Consider the following 18,373-nt stretch of genomic DNA (forward strand, 5'->3'; position numbering starts at 1 on the left):
ATAGAAAAATAAAAATGGCACAGTTTTTTTATGTAACTTTAATGGCACAGATTTGGTTTACAAATTATAACTGATATATAACTAAAAGAGAAAAAGACAAAAATAGCACTAAATCAAGTTTTTGTTCCCAAACTAGCACTCAAAGTCAAAAGTCACAAAAATAGCACTTAATGTTTTATCAAAAGTCACAAACTTATGGTTTAGAGTTAAAGGGTGGGGTTTAGGATTTAGGGTTTAGGGTTTAGGGTTTAGGGTTTAGAGTTTAGGGTTTAGAGTTTAGAGTTTAGGGTTTAGGGTTTAGGGTTTAGGTTTAGAGTTTAAGGTTTAGGGTTTAGAGTTGAGAAATGAGGTTTTGGGGATAAGATTTCAAATTTTGAAAAATGAAAAAATTAAAATTTTCAAAGGATAAACTTAGAAATGTGCTATTTTGGTCATTTTAGTTTTGGAGTGCTATTTTTGTGATATAAACTTAGAAAAATGCTATTTTGGAGATTTGCCCTAACTAAAATCTAAAATACACATTTCAGATATACGTTTAATCATATATATATATATATATATAATTAATGTATATGTATACTTTTTCCAGGTATTTATCTCTTTAAGTGGAGTAATGCATTAATATTTAGGAAGGCCGTGTGGTACCACTCCACTCATGGCCGGAAAACAGCAGTACACTACCCTTATCTCGTTTAACTCCAATAAATAATTGAACATTATAAAACTATGTAAAATAGAATCAATTTCATTTCCCAACAAATACCATTTCCAAATTAATACGAATGCAAATTCCCGAAGCTTTAAAAAAGAGAAATTGCACCCTTTATACAACAAAAAAAACATAAATACAGTAACTAACTAAAACTCTCCTCTCTCTCCTACTTTCTCTTCCTATCTCTCTCTACTCTCTTTTCCAAAATCTAATTTTTCATTAATTTTGGTTATTTGATAAATAAACCCTTAAAAAAGAGATTTTTTCCTTCTACTTCTTCTTTCAAAATTATTAATGTACAGAACAGAATTATGGAATACCTACCCAAAAAATATTGTATGTTTTTGATTTATGATTTATGATTTATGATTTATTGGCAAAACAGCTACAGAGTCGAGAAACTATTTGATTTATTAAGAGCGTTTACTAATTACCTATCTTAATCCACAATTAATCTTAGATCAAATCATCATGCAACATTCAGTCCTTTGCGGACCAAAGTGAGATGTATATCATCTCTTATCTCTCACTACAAGACAAAACAATCACGAGAATACCTCTTTCCCTTCTCCAAAATCTAATCCTCCCATGGAGTCTCCTCCCGTCTTCTCCTCCTCCTCAGATCTCTCCTAAATTCACACACACAAAGCCATGTCTTACCTTCTTCGCTCCGAACCCGTCTCTCGGATCCACCCGGAGCCTCAGCCCTTAGACGACATCGACCACTTCGACCATCTCCCCGACTCTCTCCTCCTCCTCATCTTCGATAAAGTCGCCGACGTCAAAGATCTCGGCCGCTGCTGCATCGTCTCCCGCAGATTCCACTCCCTCGTCCCTTTCGTCGAGAACGTCCTCGTCCGCGTCGACTGCGTCATCTCCGACGACGACGATCGTCGCTTCTCGCTAAACACCGCATCGATCTCCGACGCCTCCGCCGGTGGCTCCTTCTCCGCCTTGTTCCGCCTCGTCTTTGCTCCGATCTTCAAGCCGTTTCAAGCGCTGGGACAGTTCCTAGGGCCGAGACGATCGTTATCGTCTCTCGAGGACGAGACTGATCAGAGCGGCGTCACGCACCACTCGCCGACGCAGGTTCTGAAAAACTTCGCCGAGATTCGGTTTCTGAGGATCGAACTGCCGACGGGGGAGCTGGGGATCGAAGACGGTATCTTGCTGAAGTGGAGAGCTGACTTCGGATCCACGCTTGATAACTGCATGATACTCGGCGCGTCTTCCGTGACTCGGTCGAGTTCAGATCTCGAGAGTCCTCTTCTTGATGACGACAATGGTAACATACCTGAGTCGTTCTACACTAACGGAGGACTTAAGCTCCGTGTTGTCTGGACGATCAGCTCATTAATCGCCGCCTCGGCTCGGCATTATCTTCTTCAACCGATCATAACCGAGCACAAGACGTTGGATCGTCTTGTTCTGTCTGACGCTGATGGGCAGGGTGTCCTGTCTATGAACCGAGAACAGCTTGAGGAGCTTAGGGTGACTCCTTTGTCCGCTTCTTCAGCTTCGAAGCGGACGCTTGTGCCGGCGTTGAACATGAGGCTGTGGTATGCGCCGCAGTTGGATTTACCTGATGGCACTGTTCTGACAGGTGCGACGTTGGTGGCTATTAGGCCGAGCGAGTCGAAGAAGGAAGTTTGTGATGCTTCTTGGTTGGCTGATGCATTTGAGGAACCGTTTGGGACCGCTGCGAGGATGTTGATCAAGAGGAGGACTTATTGTCTGGAGATGAACTCGTTTTGATTTGGGCACTACGACGGTTTCAGGTATAACACATTGTGACATCTTATGTTTTGTTATGCTTCTCTGCCTTGCTCGTTAGAACTAGAAATGATCTCAATTCAAACAAATTTGATCACCACTGAGATGATACAAGAATCAGTCTTGAGGGGTTATATTTTGTCTATATGTTCTTTGAATTGTTTTCATTTCGGTGATCATGTTAATGGACATGGGGATGGTGTTAACGTTGTTTATCAATGACGTTTTTACAGATAGGGAGAGCAAGCAAGTCCACGTATATTGGAGAATGAAGGAAAGAAAAGAGAAGAAACAAAAAGATCACAAATGTACTAAATTGCAACAACTCTCTGGCTTTTGATGCAAAGGAGTTTCCAATCGAATGATTCTTCTATAAGGGATGCAGGAGGATTAAGAAACTGAAGTACGCAAATTGTACATATACCGCTTGTAGAAGAAGAATGTGAATGAGCAAGAACATGTGTTTTTTGGTCTGTGTTTAAAGGCGTTGAAAGGACATGTTAGGATGGGAAGGAATTATGTTACATACGAGTTTGTAATAAATTATTTTCAGCTTTATTACGATGCCTCGATGTTTTTTTTTTTGCTTCTCATATCTCTGTTTTGATCTATGCACTCGTTTGACTTTGTGGTTTGCATGAACCGTATCAATCATCTCTAAACTGAAAAATGTAACCTAGAAGCTCCTTACTATGTAGTCAACAGAATGAGGATGACTAGACAAACCTTGGACCTTGGACCTTGGTCCCAGTTTTATGCAAATTACATGACAAATAAATGAAAACACAGAAAGATGAATATATTTGAGATAACAAAACAAACATTTTCGTTACATTAACACATTTTCTCATCAAACAACAACACATTCCTCGCAGTCTGAACAGGTTACACATCCACTCAGGGTTATGATTGCGATGGAAGATCAAAAGATAAGGTTCGGCCTGCACATACATCTGTCTTTCGTCAATTTCTTCCGCTGCATTTTTAATTTCAAGAAACATTTCACAGATCAGCTTTATATCTTGATGAAGGTATATATAATTACCAATCAAGATGTTAAAAACACATTATGAATCTTAAACAACTGAAGTCTGCAAGTAATGTATAAGCATTGGAGTGTAAACATTATATTCAGCCTTCACACAAAATAGTCTATGGAACTCGTTTGCTTAGCATGACAATTCCTTATTGCTAATGAAAATCCAACCTTGATGAGCCTGTAATCTGTACTATGCTGATGAAAGTCTTATTTTATTTGTGTATATAAAGCAGCTTCTTTAGTTCAGTGCTCACAATCTCAAACCAAAAAGTAAGCAAATTTAAGAAGAGATTAATAAACTGAGCTCTATTAGTTTGCTAATATGTTCATGTTGGCTAAGGCTAAAAATCAATTCAGAATTCAGCTTAAGAGAAGGAAACTCAATAATTCAAAGTTAAAATGTGTTTTATGCAATGTATCAATGTACTATAAAAGAGATCTAAAACGTGAGTGATGGCTCCGAAGTAAAAGGGGAGAGATCATGGGACAGCACTGAAGAGATGGGTTAGATTCCGACACACAGCATGTGGTGCCATTTCAGGAGGCCAGAGTTAAAAAAGAAAAAAAATTAAAACAATTTTCACAGTTAGCAATTTACCAGGCACAAACTTCCCATCTTTTGTCTGGAATTAAATATTTATAAAGGACAAAAGCTTCTTTGATTCTTTCACTAACAAAGTCTCTATCAAAAGAAATTTGATTCTTCCATACCAAATATTAAATGTCAACTAACTACTTTTTATCCAAAAACAGTTCAACTCACTTACATTTTCCCAACCTAAAATATTTTTCTGTATAAGATTCCTAAACACATATCTTATCAACTCAACCAAGACCATGAGTTCAAAATAATGATTTGTGCATGGTATGAATGAAACAAATGTGCATGGTATGAATGAAATAAATACATAAAAAGCAACAATCAGTAAAATAGGATTCAATTTGATTAAATTAGTTGTGACAATACGTGGTGAAGCAAAGAAAGTACAACAAGGTGGAACAAAAGTGATGCTGAGGAAGAAGGGAACCCAACATAGAACACATGAGGAGACAACACAGAGGATGAAGCCCTCTTTTCAAATTCATCCACATGCCATCAAATAACAATCTTAAAAAGTCATTACTTCGAGACACAAAAAAGGTTACGAAAATATGAAACCTTTTTAAAAAAAAAATTAAAGATAAGACTCAATGCCACCCCCGCCCCAATAAACCATCTTTCTTCTACGAAATCAAGAAACCGAAATGTATGACAAGGCAAACAACATGGTACTTTTACTAATTAAATCAATAATTATCTAAAATAGATAGAAGTACTAACCAAGATGGAACTAATGAAACTTTTCTTTACTATCTCCCATCCTTTCCTTTATCGTCGGAGCTCCGGTTTCCTTCGCCGTAATAGAGATATAACCGGCCGTCAAAAGTTGCTGGAAGCTGGTGATTATGGTGGTCAAGAGGAGGAGGTGTAGCTCTTTGATTAACGTTGTTGTTGTTGAGAAAGAGAGAGTGTGAATTGGACTGAAGGGTCCCCCTACTAGTGTAGCAACCTCCATTAACGGCGGCTGCTCCGGGAGAATCAGAAGAAGAGATTCCAAAGTTGTAATCCGGAACAAACGAGAAATGATTCTGATGATGGTTCAATGATGTCTCTTGTCGATGATTACTGTTGTTGTAGTGGTGTAGAGAGGAGGAGGAGGATGGGCTCGGTATGAGCTGAACCGGGGTGAAACAATCAGAAGAAGAACCACCGATCCAATTCCGGTTCGGTTCGTCAAAACCGCCGGTGAGAAGCTGAGTGAAAGAGCTTTGAGCATTTTGCAAGTCTTTGTCTTTGTCCGTCGCTGTTCTCTCTCTAGCTCTCTCTCTCGCTTTACCACGACTCTCTGTCCTCGACAAAGACAACAGCGAGCTCTCAGATGTGCCACTGCTACAAGCCGATTTAGACAGCGAGAGCGCCTGGTCGAAACTTGTGTTGATCGGAGGCAACTCGGAGATGGAGTCGGCAGCCGCGTTGATTAGCCATTCAACGGCTTTGCTGGGCTGGTCGAAGCCAAGACGGTCTTGGAGATCGTAGAACTGGATTGCTGTTGCGACGGAGAGACGTATCCTCCGGTCTCTAAGCCCTTTTGAGGTCAAGACTTTGCTGTGTCGGTCTTTGCCACCGGATGCTCGAGAAACCCTAATGATTCTTGAAGATGGATTGTTCCAGTCTCTCATCCCGTTTTTGTCGTTGTCTGAGGAGATTCTCTGTAGCTTTCTGCTTGTTTGTTGTTGTGCATCAATGTCGTCGTCGACCTCCATTGAAAGGCTACTCTCATGCTTTGAAGGTTTAGCTCAAAGCTCAAAGGATCCACCGGAGAAGAAGATATAGTCGGCGGTGAGAGACAAATGGACTCCAGCTAAAGCCCTAATTAAGCTCTCTCTCTCTCTCTCTCTCTTTCTTTTGTGTCTGAAGCGAAACAGTTGCAGAGCTATGATGATAGACCAAAAAAGCCTGAGTATGTTGCAGTGATGACTTTGCTGAATCTGTAAAAAAAGATGAGAGGAAGAAGATAATTAAAGTCACTGCTACTGAAAATACTGAGAATATATATATTTTTTATAGATAAAAAAATTCAGCAAATTTAATTTAATACATGTAGATCTGAAAGTCTATCTGTTAATATCCATGTTCATAGCATATAGCTTCTTATAGCTCAAGAGCCTTTTCAGAAACCCTAGATTTATTATTGTTGTTTTAAAAAAAAACAAAACAAAAAAGAACCTATACCTACAGGGAGACTGAGCTTTGGTCAATAGTCTTAGCAGAATAATAAATACACAGAAGAACAAGAAGATATTTGTTTTAGCCGAAGAAGAAGAAGAACAAAGACCAATTATTTTTGTTCTTGAAGCTACAAGCTTTGCCCTAATAATGAAAGTTGCAAAACAATCACAAACATATTAACATTAAATAAAGCATAGATTTAATTTTAAATAAATGCCAGTAAGCCCCAAAAAAAAACGAGTTTGCCTCAAAAATCACCAACAAAAGAAACTCACTTGGATAACAGGTGTCAACTGTCGAAGCTCACTGTAGAACAGCAATGGCGGCGAGGATGAAAAAATGAACTCTTCGGATTTTTTTGTCACGAGCTTATTCTCTCTCTCTCTCTTTGATAATATTCTCAGGCTAAGATCTCATCATTTTAAGCGTTTGAGTGTTGAGAAGATCCACAGATCTGAACATTATCAATTCAAAAAGGGTCATATAATATATAACATCAAATATTTGTTTCAGGGGTGTTTGAGGTAAAGGTTTAAGATGTTTTTTTCCAGGAAAATCAGCCAAGAAAGTGAAAGAAAAATAGCGAGAAATGGGAATTGGAGGGAGGCCTAAAGAGAGAGAAAGTATTATTACCTGTTAGAGAAAAAATATCCACAGTAGTATTCGGACAAGGGAAGACAAGTGCACCGTTCAGAGTATTTAGTACTTTTCTTTTGCTGTGTTTCTCCTTTTTACCCTTCTTTGTTTCTCTTTTTTACAAATCTGTCACTCATTGTTTACACATACAATCGGAATATGAACTATGTATACTGGTGTTTCAAAAAGAAGAACTATGTATACTGAAATGGTATAGGGTCGTTATAAAATCTTATTAGACAATAGCTAGGAATAAGCATATGGGTATATTCTCTTTGTTTGTGTATCTGCAGATGAAAGAAAAATAAGGAAATGTAAATGCATCTCATAATCTGTTAAGCCTAACAAGTAAACCGTTCATAAAAAGTCTAAAAAGGGTAGTTAATTACACTATATATATTTGTTGCATGTAGTTAACACTTGTGAATATTTATCCACTTGGAACGAAGATTGTTAATTATGTCCATCACATGTTTTTGAGTTTTGTGTGCAAGCCAAAATCAACATGTTCTAATTAACATATAATTTCAGTTCGATTCACTTAACCATGGGATAAACATAAATAATAAAAAGCTAATAAACAGTTTTTAATTAGAGTTATTCTTGGGTTCACCCCTAGGGTGAACCTTTAGGTTCACCAACCAATAAAAAATTGTCATTTTAAATCTAGTATCTTTTAATTAAGGAAACCAAATAACTTGCAAATTATATTATTTTTTCAAAATAAAATTTAAAAATAAATAAAAATAATATATAAAAAACGAATTCAAAAAAAAAAATGTTGTCAACAAAACACTAAACCCTAAGCTCTAATACTAAACCCTAAACTCAAATCCTAAACCCTAAATCTTTGGGTAAACCCTAAATCCTTGGGTAAACCCCTAAACCCTTGGAAAAACACTAAACATGTTGTCAACAAAACACTAAACCCTAAACTCTAATCCTAAACCCTAAACCCTTGGGAAAACCTTAAACCCTTGGGTAAACCCTAAACCCTTGGGTAAACCCTAAACCCTTAGGTAAACCCTAAACCCTTGGAAAAACACTAAACATTTGGATAAATTCTAAATTATAAATCTTAAACACTAAATTCTAAATCTTAAAAATAAATATTTTTTTTAAATAATATTTTTTTAGAACTATTGTTATTTTTATTTATTTAATTTTTTATTTTTTATTTTAAAAGCATAATATAATTTGACAAGTTATTTTGTTTCCTTAATTAAAAGATACTAGATCTAAAATGACAACTTTCTATTGGTTGGTGAACCTAAAGGTTCACCCTAGGGGGTGAACCCAAGAAAAAGTCTTTTAATTAAGTCGCCTGCGCTCATATGAAGATGTGAAAACGCAGGTCGATAACATTATATGTCTTTGTCAGCTCCTAACAATCAATATGAAAAGTTACCGATAATACACGGTGCTCAAACATACCAGTTCATATACACACTAGCGCTTTCAGTTTTAAATGCATAGGAGAAAGACTACTTCAATTCGTCTTTGAATTTTGGCTACGTGAGGTACATTGATGCATATATGATATATCTAGTGAATTTATACACTAAAGTTTCTTCGTTCACTACTATTGGTGGCTCTAATTAATCGGATAAATGTTGTTCTTTAATATAAATTCATTTATCATTTCATTTTCATTTTCATTTTGTGTATGTGCTTAAGTTAAAGCATCTCACACAAGTAGGAAGTTACAAACCTGCTCTGCATTAACTAATTGAAATACATTCCTATTTAGGGAAATGTTACGTTCTTATATATATAGTCACATGTCTTTAATGATGTGGATAAACTATAATTGTATAAATATTTGTGGGACTTTCATTATAAAAATGGGTTATAAGAAAACCTATGCAAAAAGAAGGTGATATTTGGGTTTCGGTGTGGTTAACAGAGCTAACGACGGGCTCGAGATTGTGATGCACGTGTCGTTGTCCAAAGCCATTTATTGATGCACATTCAGAACTTCACATCGAATTTCACCGTTTTGTTGCCAAAATACATGTTTTACTCTAATGTATCTCCATATGTTAACGTATTTTCGAATGTATATTATATAAACTTAATTGGTTTGTTTTTCCAAGTTAAGAATATGAAATAAATAATGCCTAAATGGTTCTAAAACCTCAATAACAGTTTACTTGGCCGTATTTGAATTTGTTTTGTTATTCTAATGCAAAGAGAGCAAAAGACCAATCGGAATTACTCAAGATTCAGGTACAACTTTGTTATCTCCATTTACACTCGTACTTGTCCCTTTGTCAGCTTCATGCTCAACAGCTAATAGCTCAAGATTTTATTTAAATGATTATTTTCAATAACTTGGAACGTACCATCCATGACCATAAGGATTCTTAACCGTTGACAATAAATAAACGAGACAATGTGTGTGTTTTACTGTGTGTCCATTAGTCCATATACATATATGTATCCATATATAATGAACATTATGGTTGTTTAAGTAGGCATGTGACTTATTATCCGGGGATCCTATCGGATATATGCTCCGGATCCGCTCCGAAAATAGAATATCCAGGGCCATATAGTAAAATATTGGATTCGTCAAAACCGAATCCAGATCCATATATCTTAATTTAGGTCTGGGCATCCGGATCCAGACTGGTATTTTTAAAATATATATATTTTTTTAATTTCGTTAATATTTATATTTGATATATTAATATTTATAATATTATACACATATATTTATAAATTTTGTATAAATATTTAATTTATGAACAAAACTTAGGTTCACTCCCTAGGACGAACCTTTAAATTCACCTCTCATTCTATGACCAATCAAAGTGCACGTAAATAATTAAATTAAAAATATTAAAATTATTTAAAAAAAAAAGAATAACGCAAATTTTAACGATACTGACGCCGCCAGCTAAACTTTAAACCCTAAATCTCAAATTTTAAACCTAAACTGTAGACCCTAAACCTAAACTCAATACCCTAAACCCAAATCCTAGACTCTAAACCGAAACCGTATATCCTAAACCCAAAACCTAGACTCTAAACCGAAACCGTATATCCTAAACCCAAAACCTAGACCCTAAACCCTAACCATAAACCCTAAACCCAAACCATATACCGTAAACCTAAATCCTAGACCTCAAACCCAAACCGTAAACCCTAAACCCAAACCCTATAGCGTCTAGGTTTAGGGTTTGGGTTTAGGGTTTACGGTTTGGGTTTAGAGTTTACGGTTTGGGTTTCAAATCTAGGATTTGGGTTTGGGGTATACGGTTTGGGTTTAGGGCTTAGGATTTGGATTTAGGGTATAGGGTTTGGATTTATGGTTTACAGTCTGGGTTTAGGGTATAGGATTTGGGTTTAAAGTATACGGATTGGGTTTAGGGTATAGAGTTTGGGTTTATGATTTAAGGTTTAGGGTTAAGAATTTAAGATTTAGGGTTTACAGTTTAGCTGGTGGCGTCAGCGTCGTTAAAATTGACGTTATTCCTTTTAGCTACTTTTAAATAAATTTTATACTTTTTATTTAATTATCTAAGTGACACTTTGATTGATCATAGAAGGTGCGGTGAATTTAAAGGTTCACTCTAAGGGGTGAACCTAAGTTTTGTTCTTAATTATGTATTACTTTTAGAATTTTAGTCTTTTAAAAAATATTTTATAATTTTTACGTATCCGGATTTGAATACCCACATATAATATCTAGATAGATATCCGAAATCCGGATCCGGATCAGGATACCCTAAATTTTCCGGATATTCGGATCCATCCCGGGTCTGCGTCTAAAGATACTCCTATAATACCCTCACAAGTAGAAGTCTCACTACAAGAAAACGTAGCAGTAACAACGGCGGTTTACGACGAAATTATTTCCTCGTAACTTTACATGGGCTTTACAACGCAATTACGACGAGACATTATTTCGTCGTAAACTCCATGGTAATTTACGACGAAAGGATTTCGTCGTAAAGTCAATGTAAGTTTACGACGAAAGTACGTGGAATGCGAAATAGTTGTAAACGTTACATCGACATTACAACGAATCATGTTACCGTTATATAAAGGTGAAAACGTGTATTCAATGTGCTTTAACTTACCTAAATTCGTTGTAAAGTCGTTGTAAATGGTCCATGTAAAATCCATGTAAAACTTTTCTTGTAAAATCATTGTTATATTTCTCTATATATATATGTCATTTCCCACAACTCTCTTCTTCACAACACACAACTCTCTTCCTCTCGAACCTGATGGCGTTTAGACTCTGTTCCTCATTCAGCCACCAATTACTATTTCGAAGATGACGATAAGGAACATGAGTCATTCGTCTGTCTGCCAATTCAGTGGAGCGACAAGGAGAAGTGGACGGAAGTGCAGTTGGTTTATACTTGAAAGGAACCTCCGACCATCGTCAAAGGTTCCTCTCAAGTACAAACCAGCTGCACTTCCGTCCACTTTCTCCTTGTCATTCCACTGAATTGGCAGACAGACGAACGACACAGGTTCCTTATCGTCGTCTTAGAAATAGTAACTGGTGGCTTAACAACGCAATTACGACGAAACCAACGAAACCAAATTTCGTCGTAAACGCCATGTAATATTACGACGCAAGTACGTCGAAAAGTAAACTTTACATCGACATTACAACGAATCATGTTACCGTTATATTTAGGTGAAAACGTGTATTCAATGTGCTTTAACTTACCTAATTTCGTCGTAAATTCGTTGTAAATAATATGTTAAAACCATGTAAAATCCATGTAAAATATTCCTTGTAAAATCGTTGTTATTTTTCAACTACCCAACTCGAAAATTTCTCTATATATATGTCATTTCCCACAACTCTCTTCCTCACAACACACAAACGGGAGAAAAAAAATCCGAAAAAAAATCAGAAAAAAAAAGATTTGAAAAAAAAATCTAAGAAAAAATGGCCGGTGGCGGTAGTATTTACGAGTTACGGAGTTGGATGTATTTGCACAAAGATTCCGACGGGAGGGTGACAAACGCATTTCTGAGCGGGCTAGAGACATTCATGCACCAGGCGGGCTGTACACCGATCACACAGGAAAGCGGTAAGATGTTCTGCCCCTGTCGGAAATGCAAGAATTCAAAATTTGCACGTAGTGAAACTGTATGGAAGCATTTAGTAAACAGAGGATTTACACCACAGTACTACATTTGGTATCAACATGGAGAGGGTTATGGGGGAAATGAAGCTAGTAGTAGTAATAATAATTTTGAGGATGGTCATCATAGTGAAGAACCGAATCATTTGCATAATGAATATAATTATCATCAAGATCATGAGCAGATGGTAGATCATGATAGGGTTCAAGATATGATTAGTGATGCATTTTTAGAAACAACTACAACAATAGCTGATGGAACTGGAAATGTAGAAGAACCTAATTTGGATGCAAAAAGGTTTTATGAAATGCTAGATGCTGCAAATCAACCAATCTACACTGGTTGTAGAGAAGGTCTCTCTAAATTGTCTCTAGCAGCTAGGATGATGAATATTAAAACGGATCATAATTTACCTGAGAATTGCATGGATGCATGGGCGGAGTTGTTTAAAGAGTATTTGCCAGAAGACAACGTGTCTGCTGAATCTTATTATGAGATTCAGAAATTGGTTTATAGTCTTGGGTTGCCTTCGGAGATGATTGATGTTTGCATCGACAACTGCATGATCTACTGGAAAGAAGATGACAAGTTAGAAGAGTGTCGATTCTGCAAAAAACCACGATTCAAACCGCAAGGCCGTGGGAGGAATAGGGTACCGTACCAAAGGATGTGGTACCTACCAATTACAGACAGATTGAAAAGATTATATCAATCTGAGAGGACTGCTGCATCGATGAGGTGGCATGCGGAACATGTCCAGAGAGATGGTGAGGTTGCACATCCATCAGACGCAAGAGCGTGGAAACATTTCAACAAGGTACACGCAGATTTTGCTACAAATATTCGGAATGTCTATCTTGGGTTATGCACCGATGGATTTTCTCCATTTGGAATGTCTGGTAGACAATATTCTTTGTGGCCAGTCATTCTTACGCCGTACAATTTACCGCCGGATATGTGCATGGAACAAGAATTTCTATTTTTGACCATATTAATCCCTGGGCCGAAGCATCCAAAACGGTCTCTTGATGTTTTTCTTCAACCGTTGATAGAAGAGCTAAAGCAATTGTGGTCAGAAGGGGTGTGGACGTACGATTGTTCCTTGAAAAACAATTTTACGATGCGAGCAGTTCTGCTGTGGACGATAAGTGATTTCCCTGCTTATGGGATGTTGTCTGGCTGGACAACACATGGAAGATTATCTTGTCCATATTGTCTTGGATCGACGGATGCTTTTCAACTGAAGAATGGTAGGAAGAGTTGTTGGTTTGACTGTCATCGTCGCTTTCTTCCACTTGCCCATCCGTACAGAAGAAATAAGACATTGTTTCGGCACAAAAAAATTGTCAGAGACGGTCCTCCTCCATATCTCACCGGCCAGCAGATCGAAGCAGACATTGATTATTACGGAGCTCAGGAAACAGTTAAAGTTGGAGGAAATTGGCATGTTCCTGGAAATATGCCTGATGGATATGGTGTGTCTCACAATTGGCATAAGAAGAGTATATTTTGGGAGCTACCCTATTGGAAGGATCTTCTCTTACGCCACAATCTGGATGTCATGCATATTGAGAAGAACTTTTTTGAGAACATCATGAATACATTACTTAACGTCCCTGGGAAGACAAAAGATAACAAAAAGTCAAGGATGGACTTACCTGATATTTGCTCAAGAAGTGAGTTACATATCAAGAGCAATGGAAACGTTCCTGTTCCCATCTTCCGGTTGTCATCAGAAGCCAAAACAACCTTGTTTGACTGGGTTGCATCAGAAGTTAAGTTTCCTGATGGTTATGTTTCAAATCTGTCAAAATGTGTTGAACGAGGTCAAAAGTTCTCCGGAATGAAGAGTCATGATTGTCATGTGTTTATGCAACGACTTCTTCCATTTGCTTTTGCCGAGCTCCTTCCAGCAAATGTCCATGAAGCACTTGCAGGTAATTATAAAACGTTAATATATATACATATGTTATGAAATGTTATTAATTTGATTACTTTTGCAATATACAGCCATCGGCGCTTTTTTCAGAGATCTCAGCACACGTACGTTCAAGGAAGAAGTCATCGAACAACTTCATCATAACATTCCGATCATATTGTGCAACCTGGAGAAGATATTTCCTCCTTCATTTTTTGACGTCATGGAGCATCTAGTTGTCCACCTACCATATGAAGCATTGCTTCGTGGACCTGTTCACAACGGATGGATGTATCCGTATGAGCGACAGATGAAACATTTGAAGGGGAAAGCAAGAAATCTTGCAAAGGTGGAAGGTTCAATAGTTGCGGGAAGTTTGACAGCCGAAACATCTAACTTCACATCATACTACTTTGCTCCAACTGTTCGTACGAGGAAAAGAGTTCCTAGAAGATATGATGATGGTGGAGTACCGACATCATATCCAATTGATGGTGTTCCTGACATTTTCTGCGAAATTGCAAGGTTTGGTGGTAAAACGAAAGAAGTATGGTGGTCATGTGAAGAGGATAAACATAGTGCCCACACTTATATTCTGCTCAACTGCGAGGATGCAATGACCCGTTACTTTGAAAGGTAAATATTTTTGTGAATGTTAATTATATGAATTGCAGTTAATTATGTATGACTTGATTATTTGTTTAATTTGCAGCATGTTTGTATCTCAAGTTGAAGAAGCAATACCAGGAATATCTGCAACTGATGTGGACACACGTAAAGATAAGCACTTTGTCAAGTGGTTAAAATCACAGGTACGTAATATATCTCATACATTGATTAATTAAGTAAGTGTTTTGATACTTCAATATTAATTAAGAATAACTGCTTTTTGCAGGTTGATTACGACGATCCTTATTATCCCGTATGGTTTCACGAATTGGTTCAAGGTCCAGTTGCAAAGGTCACCACATCACCTATGTATTTCACACGAGGATTTACCTTTCACACATACGAGTATGGGAGACATCGGGCAACGAGTAACTACGGAATATGTGTGAAAGGTGAAACGGACTTTTACGGGATCTTGCAGGAGATTATTGAAGTGGAATTTCCGGGGTTATTGAAGCTAAAATGCGTCCTCTTCAAATGTGAATGGTTCGATCCTGTTGTGAACCGAGGGATTCGGTATAACAAATTTGGTGTTGTGGATGTCAATTTTGGGAGAAGATACAACAAATTTGAGCCTTTCATTTTAGCTTCACAAGCCGAGCAAGTAAGCTTCCTTCCTTATCCTCGGCTTCGAACTTCCGGGATAAACTGGTTAGCTGCTATCAAAATTACACCTCGTGGACGCATTGTCGCTGGAGAAGAACCGCCCTTGCAAGAAGAAGACGCTATCAATGAAGTTGAGGTACCAGAACAACCAACTGATGAAATCCTTTTGATCGACCCGCAAAACTTTCAATATGAAGATATTCCCGAAGATGCGACAGATGAAGCACGTGAAGACGAGTTCGAGAGAAGCGACGATGATGATTGTAATGATAGTGATGAGAACGAAAACGATTTAGAGTGATGTAATATTGATGAGAACGAAAACGATTTAGAGTGATGTAATATATGTCTCTGATGTTGTATTTCTCTATTGTAACGTATGTTTAAAGAAATATTGTTTTTTTACCATCCTAATGTATGTGTAACAAATGTTGTTTTATATAATATGTATTTGTGTTAATTTTAAAAAAATTATTTGGAGTTTTAGGGTTTTAGAGTTTAAGTTGGAGAAAGAGCACAAAGTAGTAGAGAAGAAGAGATATGATGTTAGATGATATGTGACTTTGGGGTTTAGGGATTTCATTCTCGGTGTTTAGGGTTAAGCGTTGTAAAATCGTCGTAAACCGATTTTTCGACGTAATTTCGTCGTAAATGGAAAAACGCGGGCCTGGTAACTTCGTCGTAAACGTGGGCCTTGTAAATTCGTCGTAAACCAATGTTTCGACGTAATTTCGTCGTAAATCGAAAAACACGGGCCTGGTAACTTCGTCGTAAATTAAAAAACACGGGCCTGGTAACTTCGTCGTAATGTTACGAGGAAGTTACGAGGAAACCGTTTTTATATATATGGGAGAAGTCTTTCAGACGAGCACTGCTCGTATCTTCCTCCCTAACTCCTCTCCCCCTCTAAGGTAACTTTCTCTCTCTATCTTTTTTTTTTTTTATAGTTTAGGTTGTTAGTTTAGGTGATTAGTTTAGGGAATTAGTTTAGGTGATTAGTTAACGGAATTAGTTTAGATGATTAGTTTAGAAAATTATTTTAAACAATTCGTTTAGGATATATATTAATTTAATTTTTTTAAATTTTCTAGATGGCTCCTAGACCGAGACCAGCAGCTCCTGCACCTACGTATGCGGATTTGTTTGGCGATGGATCTTCCTCTAGCGGTCCATCGTCTTCTTCCGGGACAGTTCCAGACTCTCACACATCTCGGAGAGTTCCTTCGACCCCTCCTCCTCTTCCATCTCAGATGCCTCCCCCACGAGCTCCACCTGTCGCCCCGGATCAGCCTGCCCCACCGGCTGCAGTTCATCCCGATTTGCGGGTGCCAGCTCATGCACCATTCGCAAGATACACCGTCGAGGATTTGCTTGCCCAGCCCGGACGAGAGGGTTTACACGTTCTGGACCCCGATAGACCCCCGGGTACTTATTGGTAAGTACATAAAATTATTAATTTTAAATTTAAAATCTTTGATCAATTTTTTTAACAAATTTGTTATATTTGCAGGTTTGGGGCTAACAACCGTGTTAGCCGGAGCGTTTCAGAGACGATGAAGGGATATTATGACGGCCCTTATCCCAACTGGACCATGACTCCCGATCACGTCAAGACGACGTGGTTTAAATGTTTTGCGGTAATTATATTTACATATTATTAATATTTATATTGTTAATTAAATAATTATTTTTTTTTTTTCTAATCTTTTAAAATGTTTGTTTTTTCAGCAAAGGTGGAACTGGTCCGTAGGAATCACCGAGAGGGTGAAGAGCGAATTTATTGCAAAGGCGAAAACTCGTCTTTGCAACACCGTCTCCGATTGGAAGGACAAGTGGGAGATTTACGGCTATGAGGGGAAGCCGAGCGGGGTCACAAAGGAAGCATGGGATGGCCTCATCACCTATTGGAACGAACCCAGCTCCATCCGCAAAGCCAACTCCTGCTCCGCTTCCCGAAGAACGAGGGATAAAGATGGCCATTTGCCCATGGTTCATAGATCCGGCCAAAAACCCCATGCCGGAATTCGTCTCGAAGCTGTAAGTTTTATTTAAATTTATAATTTTCATTATTTTAAACTTGTATTTATTAATTATATTTAATTTATTTATTATTGTTGTTTATTAGTTGGAGAAGACGGGAGTTTTGCCATCTCTCTCGGACTTATTCAAGATGACTCACGCCTCACCAGATGGGGTTTTTGTGGATCCTGCATCCGAGAAACTCTTCAACGCTGTGGCGTCTCGGGTTGAAGAGCAAGAGACGCAACTTACCCAACAGTCTGCAGATGGATTACCCGTCAAGTTGTCAACCGTAGAGGTCGACCGGATCTTCGAGGAGGTAAAATTTAATAATTTTAATTTTTTTTCTTTATTTTATTATTAACTCTAAATACGGTTTTATATATATACATATAGGTGGCTCCTAGAAAGAAGGGAAGGACGGTTGGAATAGGTTCCGTTAACGAAGTTGCAAGGGCGACTTCGTCATACTATTCGAGACGGGACCAGGACAACGACCGGATGCAGGCTCGCATGGATACCCAGCAGCAGCGTTTGGACTCTCTCGAGGGTTTGCTGGATGTGATGGCGGTGGGAAATCCAACTTTGCAGAGAGCTTTGGCGGAGAGACGAGCAGCTCTCGGGATGAGCCAGCCGGATCCCGAAGCAGGAACGTCTACAGACCCGAACCCCTCAGCCAACTACTTCGATGACCATGATGTTGGCCTTTAGTTTCCTTTTTTAATTTCTTTTGTTTTGTATAAAAAATATAAATTCTATTTAATTAATGAATTTATAGTTTTTTTAAAAAAATTATTTGGTTTCATATTTAATTTTATTTCAAATATTTTAAATTTTAAAATTATTGTTTTATAAAATTTATATAATTATTATAATTAATTAATATTTTAAATATGGAGATGTAAATTCGTTGTAAAATTCCACGTTAAGTCCTCGTAACGTTTACGAGGAATTTACATGAAGTCGTTGTAAAGTCTTCGTAAAATTTACATCGACTTTACGTGGAAGCCTTACGTGGCTTTTACAACGAACTATTACGAGGTATTTACATCGTCATTTACGAGGGCATTACGACGAATAGTTTCCTTCCGCTTTACGAGGAATTGACTTCCT

General features: G+C 37.6%; 2 protein-coding genes and 1 long non-coding RNA gene across 4 annotated transcripts; 2 read left to right on the forward strand and 1 right to left on the reverse strand.

Moving 5' to 3' along the window:
- The first annotated feature begins 1,194 nt into the window (after positions 1-1,194).
- LOC106372074 (F-box protein At1g30200) lies at positions 1,195-3,043 on the forward strand. The gene is made up of 2 exons (XM_013812203.3): positions 1,195-2,490; positions 2,719-3,043. Exon 1 carries the CDS (start codon positions 1,364-1,366, stop codon positions 2,465-2,467), a length of 1,104 nt encoding a protein of 367 aa, XP_013667657.1. The 5' UTR covers positions 1,195-1,363; the 3' UTR covers positions 2,468-2,490; positions 2,719-3,043.
- A 100-nt stretch (positions 3,044-3,143) lies between these two features.
- LOC106372076 (transcription factor TCP24) lies at positions 3,144-7,121 on the reverse strand. 2 transcript variants are annotated; one of them, XM_013812204.3, is made up of 4 exons: positions 6,928-7,121; positions 6,570-6,748; positions 4,846-6,053; positions 3,144-3,461 (listed from the first exon to the last, which is right to left on the reverse strand). In XM_013812204.3, the coding sequence occupies exon 3, from the start codon at positions 5,826-5,828 to the stop codon at positions 4,875-4,877; it is 954 nt and encodes a 317-aa protein (XP_013667658.1). In that variant the 5' UTR covers positions 5,829-6,053; positions 6,570-6,748; positions 6,928-7,121; the 3' UTR covers positions 3,144-3,461; positions 4,846-4,874. The 2 variants fall into 2 exon arrangements, with proteins under 2 accessions (XP_013667658.1, XP_022558608.1); XM_022702887.2 differs by having other exon boundaries at positions 6,298-6,748.
- A 9,386-nt stretch (positions 7,122-16,507) lies between these two features.
- Positions 16,508-17,195, forward strand: LOC111206602. The gene is made up of 2 exons (XR_007324053.1): positions 16,508-16,676; positions 16,752-17,195. It is a non-coding gene; the product is annotated as an uncharacterized LOC111206602 (long non-coding RNA).
- The last annotated feature ends 1,178 nt before the right edge of the window (positions 17,196-18,373 follow it).

The sequence above is a fragment of the Brassica napus genome, chromosome C5 (assembly GCF_020379485.1).
Source record: "Brassica napus cultivar Da-Ae chromosome C5, Da-Ae, whole genome shotgun sequence".
NCBI lineage: Eukaryota > Viridiplantae > Streptophyta > Magnoliopsida > Brassicales > Brassicaceae > Brassica > Brassica napus.

Coding starts and splice junctions, on each gene's coding strand:
- LOC106372076 (XM_013812204.3), bottom strand. CDS start 5,828: ATGGAGGTCGACGACGACATTGATGCACAACAACAAACAAGCAGAAAG.
- LOC106372074 (XM_013812203.3), top strand. CDS start 1,364: ATGTCTTACCTTCTTCGCTCCGAACCCGTCTCTCGGATCCACCCGGAG.